The sequence below is a fragment of the Calidris pugnax genome, unplaced genomic scaffold, assembly GCF_001431845.1.
Source record: "Calidris pugnax isolate Ruff unplaced genomic scaffold, ASM143184v1 scaffold196, whole genome shotgun sequence".
Taxonomy (NCBI): domain Eukaryota; kingdom Metazoa; phylum Chordata; class Aves; order Charadriiformes; family Scolopacidae; genus Calidris; species Calidris pugnax.
The window spans coordinates 5,518,176-5,524,393 of NW_015091042.1; the positions used below are offsets into that span (position 1 = coordinate 5,518,176).

Sequence of the window (6,218 nt, forward strand, 5' to 3'; positions counted from 1 at the left end):
TAGAAAGGTGGTTTGGTTTGGGTTTGGTTGAGGTTTTTTAACCCTTTTAATTCTTCCCAAACCATTTTGTTCCATGGCCTCTCCCTTTGGCCTCTGTTTCCACGGCAGCCTTTGAGCTTTTGTTCGTTGCTCTATGTCCTTTCTCCGTGTCCTGAGGAGTGTCTCTGATTACAGCTGGAGGCCATCCCCGAGTCTCTGAAGAATATGCTGCTGGTAATGGATACAGCTGGGATATTCCACAGCGCTGACTCACGGACGGGATACTCGGATCTCTGGGAAATCACCTGGGAAAGGATTGACTGTTTCTTACCTAGGCTGAGGGATGAGCTCTTCAAACAGACCGTCATCCAAGGTAGGAGGGGCTGAGGAACCTGAGGAAAACAGGTCTGGGACCCGGTGCTTGCACCTTGTCAAGTTCCCAAGTGCCGTCGTGCTCGGATGTTGATGGAATGATAGTTGCAGGAGGCTGTGGGAGTGAGGAGTGAGCCAACTGGTGTGTGGGCTCACTGCTCCTTTTGTTTTCCCAGATCCCGTCCCCAGCATCCCAACGGAGCAGCAGCACCAGAAATCAATAGTGTCTGCCCTGCCCCCTTCTCCTGTGGGGGATGTGAGACCACCCACCCACCTGGCTCCTTTGGAGAAGCCCTGCGAACTGGGTGCCAATGGTGAGTCCTTTTTTCTTCTTTCTGGAATCATCTTCCCAGCATGGTGGCATGGATCTGCTTTTTCCTTGGCTTAGCATGGTCTAAGCCAGGGTTTACTCTGGTTTACCATTGTGCTTCCAGATGGAGAGGTTGTGGCCTTCTCCCTGAGGTTATTGGGGTGGGCAGAAGTTGGGGCAGAACGGCTGTGATGGGCACCTCCTCCTCAGGGCCTCATATATCATAGAATCATAGAATTCCTGGGTTGGAAGGGACCTTTCAGATCATTGGGTCCAACCATCAACCCAACACTGACAAAACCCATCACTAACCCATGTCTCTAAGCACTATGGCTGCCTGGCTTTGAAATCCCTCCAGGGATGGTGACTCCACCACTGCACATTGGAACGGGCTGCCCAGGGCAATAACCCTTTTGGTGAAGAAATTGTTCCTAATCTCCAATCTGAACCTCCCCTGGTGCAACTTGAGGCCGTTTCCTCTTGTCCCATGGCCTGGTTCTTGGGAGAAGAGACCGACCCCCCCTGGCTACACCCTCCTTTCAGGGAGTTGGAGAGAGCGAGGAGGTCTCCCCTCAGCCTCCTTTTCTCCGGGTTGAAATTCAAATGGAAGGGGCAAACCTGAATCTTCGTCAGGGCCTGTGTCAGGATATATTTTGTCTCTTCCTTTTTTCCAGAGCCTGAGCGAGTGGCTGCACCTGCCTCACCCACCATCAGCACCTCCACCTCTCCTCCTTTCCCAGCATCAGCTCCACCCAAGACCAGCCCCGTGACGGACATACCTCCTACCACAGCTCAGCCGCCGCTCATCCTGCAGCCTCTGGCCTCACCCCTGCAGGTTGGGGTGCCACCCATGACTCTGCCAATCATTCTCAACCCGGCCCTCATTGAAGCCACCTCTCCCGTGCCCCTCTTAGCTACTCCACGGCCCACTGACCCCATGACAACCTCCGAAGTCAATTAGTTGGAGGGTGTCTGGAGAACCGTCTGCTGAAGGAAGCTCTGTGGGTGGAGGAAGCTGGTAGTGGGCATGTTTGTTTTAGAAGATGATGCCAACCTGAGCAGAAGGGCTGCTGCTGCAGTATCCCCTGGAGCACATCATCACGTTCTGCTCCCTTCTTGTGGCAACCACCTAGAAATCCCTGTCTTCTCGGAGGGGTCCCCAGTTCCACTGACCACTCTCCTTCCTGCCTTTCACAATCTCAGGGGCCCAGCAGCCTGGGACCAAGCTGCCACCAGTTCATCTGGTGAAGAAGGGGGGGAAAAAAAAACCCCACCCTTTGATCTCACACCAGAGAGGGGCTGCAGTCCAGGACTGTCTCCCAGATTATTCAGTCTACTCCCTGGACAATTCTCCAGCCATTCCCTAGCTTTTCCTGCCCGTGCTTCTGGTCGCACTGCTTGCTTTGGGCTCTGGGCATGCCTGGGTTCAGCAGGTTGAGAATTTTTCGTGGATTGCTTACAGCACAGCTCCCAGCTTGCTACATAGGGCTTCTTGTCTGCTGTAGCCACGTGTTTTCCTTCCACAAGGTGGATCAGAGCAATCCCCAGGCCAGGCAGGGAGAGGGCAGCAGGGGAGTCTGGTAGGGGCAGCGCTGCTTCTCCCCCACCCTCCTCCTCCTGGAAGTCTAATCAGGCTTTCTGGCTGGAAAGGGCAAATTTAGAAGGCTCTGCCTCGTTGAACAGGCAAGAAGGATGTGGGGAGCCCCGTGAGCTGAGAGCAGAACACCGTGGCCACCTCTCAAACAGCTCCTGGGGAGCCACTCTTCTGGGGTACACAGCAGCACCGTGTTGTCCACCATGCACTACATTGGCCTCTTGGTGTCCAGCCCTGTTCCTTAGGAGAAGATCCTCTTCTGTTGGGGATCTGTGGCACGAGTCTGCTGCGCTTTCTCCTGGAAGCTCTGCAGAGACTGCGCCCTTCTTGCATCTTCTAGTTGTTGGGAGCCCACCTCCTCCTCCACCTAGAAGAGCTGAGGTCACTCCTGTGCTTCTGCCTGGCCCCAAGGATGTCCCGCTCTTCCATCCCCTGGTGCCCAGAGCAGAGCTGGCTGCCTGGCAGGTCCTGCATCTCCGTTCTTCCTCCTCTCTCCATTAGTTGGCTTAAATTCTCAATAATACCAATTTTGGAAACCCCACTGGTGACTGGGAAGGGGGTGTGTGGACGTGACTCCAACCCAGTGTATACTGTCCCGAGAGGAACCTGTGGTTGGGGTGGGAGCACAGCCTGTGTACATAGAGAGTAAATGGCTACAAATCCAACGGACTTTTTACAGTGTAATAAATACATCCTGTAAATGAAAATGCTCCGGTGTGACGCTCCTTTTCTGTCACAGCTCTCAGAGCTTGGGGAAGAGAGGAGTTTAGTTGTCAGGGTGCTGTGTTTGGCTGCCAGCCCCCTGGTTCCTTACACCAGGATCCCCCAGAGGAGCACTCTTGGCTTTGGGGAGCACGGAGGGACTTGCCCCTAACCCGTGGAGGGTGGCCATTGAGGGGCTAAGCAGGAATGGCTTCCATCATGGGTGAAGCAGAGCTGTAACAGGGGGATTGCTCTTGCTTCTGGCAAGAAGTGTGAGCTGTGGAATTCCTGGTGGTGAGTTGGTGTGTGCTCCTGCACTGCCAGGAGCGAGGGCTGAGGAGAGGGTGGCCCTGCGACGTCTCAGCACGTGGCCAAACACAGACCCTGGTGACAACCTTGGGAGAAAGGAGCACTTTCTGTCGGCTGGGGAAGAAATCCTGCTTTCCACTGACAGGACGGGGGCTTGGAGAAGGTGAGAGAGATCCTGGCCTCTTCCAGGGCTGGACACACTCCGTGCCACAGTGTCCGTGGGGCCGTGTGGGGCACGGTGCCTGCCCTGTCGCAGGGATTCCGAGAGACTCCTCCAGACTCGATAAGGGGTTGAGATAACAGGGTCTGTTTGGGTTGCACCAGCAGAGAATTTAAATATTGTGTAAGAGAGGAGTAAATCTAGGAAAGTCCCGTTAATAAATCTTGGTTCCCTTACCCCATTTCCACCATTCCTGGAATATTTTCATTGCAGCCCTCTCTTCCTCACCCTCCACTCCTTCCAGATCGTGTCCCTCCAGCCCTTGGATCTTTTCATTCATGTGTTTGGATCCTTCTGCTGCCCGTGGCCTGTCTGTACCCAGCCAGTCCCTCTGTCTTGTATTTCTGAGCCTTCCCTTCTATTTACAGCTCTGTTTTTCTGAGCTTGTCTCCAAAACCCTCCCTGAAACCTTTAGATGATTAACTCTTTGTAAACCATTGCTCAATGGCCGAGTGCCTTATGTCAGCACTTCTGCCCTCTGAGCCTTGGACTTCTTGGAGTGATGTCAGGAAATGGCAAAGCCCAGATTTTCTCCACTGCCTTCAGATGGTGGGGTTTTTTTTGGGGGGGTAGGGGGGAGATGCAAACCCAGTTTCTGCTGAGAGCGTTACATCTTAATTCAGACAATTGCGGTGCAAAGCAAAAGCCACCCGAGGAAACTGCAGGAAGCGGGACTGGAATGGAAAGAATGTTGACTGGAAAGACAGACGGAATCGCACTTTAAACAGTTTTCACCAGACTGTAAATAGGAACGGACTGGAAAACCAGAAAAAAAAAATTCTTTTGAACGTTGTTTGGATTCTGCAGTGATGAGTTTTCATGTGGTACGGAGAGAAAAATAGCAGGGAAAGTGAACCCAAAAGAGATGAGAATCAACTGATGGGTACCATGTGCTGTGATATGTGTTTTTATTGATAAGTCTCTTGAACTCGTAACTTAAATTAGATAAAAGACAGTCACCTTGCCAACATCTGCTGGGGAGGAGCGGTGTCCACCACACTGGCTTTCAGGTTTGTCCCAGCCATATACTTTTTTTTTTCTCTGGTCCTGGACTTCTTTCTCATTTTTACAGGTCTGACTCCCTGTTTTCCAGAGGAGGCTGGACAGACGTCACCGTGGTTTGGTTTTATGGAGCTTTTCTGTTCCCAGTTACATCAAGAACTTCCACTGCTGAAAGAGAGCAGAGATAGGTATTGGGATTTAGGGGAGGGGGGGGGTTACTGTGCTTTTTTTATTGCTGAGAAGCTTCCCAGTGGGAGAAAGCCCTGTGGAAGGACAACCCCTGGCTGTAAAACGTCAAATTTGTGAAACTGAAACAATGCTGCTTTTAGACCCAAAAAGATTTCCCCGAATTATCTTCCAGCAGCAAGCTGCCTTTTTTAGAAGTTACCCTCATTCCTAGGAATGCCAGCTCTCCCACTCCTTTGGAAAAACCCCTGCCTGGATCCCCTACCCCCTTTTTGTTGCCCCAGCTGCAGGGATGGCAGCCCGGGAGGGGGTCTGTACCCCTCGGCCCGTGGTCCTGGAGCAATGTGAGCCCCACCAGGGCTGTTGGAGGTGGCCACAGCTGTGATGCTGGCTCCTTGCCCGCCGGCATCCTTCCCACCCCCCCTGTGTCCCCGAGGGGGCCGCCGGGAGAGGGGAGGGGAGGGCCAGTTCCTCTTGGCCACCGGTGGCCAGAAAGGCCAGGGGGGGACAGCTTTGGGAGCACAAAAAAAAAGTTCTGGAGCTGCAGCTCCTGGAGTTGAAAGGTTGGAGAACTGATTTGCTGAAGATGCAGGAGAGCCCCTGGGGCTGTGAGGAAGGTGTTCAGAGGGGGATTGGAGATGTAGGAAGGTGAGATCCCCCTCTTGTCCCCCCCCTCCCAGACTACATGTGCCCCTCCCGTTGTATAACCCCGTGGTGGTGGGTGGCTGGAGGTCTTCTCCCACATGGACCAGGGCAGCTCCTCGCTGCAGGAGGCAGCAGGAAGGTGTGGGCTCCACCAGCACCAGCCCTTCCAGGACCCAAGGGTTGCACCCACCCTTTGGCTGTGTTTTGGGACTTGCTGTGGGGTGGGAAGAAGGGGGGTTATTGCCCAGTTACCGACAGGAAAACCTCCCAGTGGCTCTGCCAGGGGAAGTGATGCTTCCCCTTCTCTTTTGAAGTTTTCCATGTGACAAAAACAGGAGGTTTCTCCGGGCAGCAGGGCTGGGGGGAGAGCTCTTTGGGAAAGGAGAGGTGGGGTGCTCTTTTGAAGTTTTCCATATGAAAATTGGAGGTTTCTCCAGGCAGCAGGGCTGGGGGGCGGCTGCTGAACTTCATCCCGAGGGGAAAAGGAGAGGTGGGGACGGGTGGTGGCTCCACCCGTGCCACCAGCCCTTTGGTGGGACCCCAACACCAGTCAATGGAGGGGCTCGGCCTGAGCCTTGTCCTCCCTGACCCTCAGCCTCTTCCTGCGAGGAAGAAGAGGGGATGGAGGAAGGTTTTCTGTTACCTGGTGCCTCACCCTCCACTCAGACACACTCGCTGGGGGACCTCATGGCTACGGGGGGGCTGTTGGTGGGGGGGGGAAGCCCCACACCCAGCTGTTGCTGTCCCATCCCCTGGGCAGAGGCAGCTCCAAGGAAGGGGGTGTTTGCAGCTGCCGTGTGTCCTGTGTCCCCCCATCTCCGCCAAGCAGGACCCTTGTCCCCCCGCCCCGCACCCCCTCCGTGTCCCCGCAGAGGACACGGCACCACCGACGGCTCTCG

The 6,218-nt window shown here is 54.5% G+C and overlaps 1 protein-coding gene across 1 annotated transcript in view; it reads left to right on the plus strand.

The window, feature by feature from the left end:
- The first annotated feature begins 171 nt into the window (after positions 1–171).
- TMEM150A (transmembrane protein 150A) overlaps positions 172–6,218 on the plus strand; it is a 16,295-nt gene continuing 10,248 nt past the window's right edge. Inside the window, exons 1-4 of the mRNA XM_014956305.1 lie at positions 172–352; positions 528–665; positions 1,336–4,496; positions 4,580–4,676. Of these exons, the coding sequence (XP_014811791.1) occupies positions 4,615–4,676 (62 nt within the window). The 5' untranslated portion in view covers positions 172–352; positions 528–665; positions 1,336–4,496; positions 4,580–4,614. The remainder of the gene's footprint in view (positions 353–527; positions 666–1,335; positions 4,497–4,579; positions 4,677–6,218) is intronic.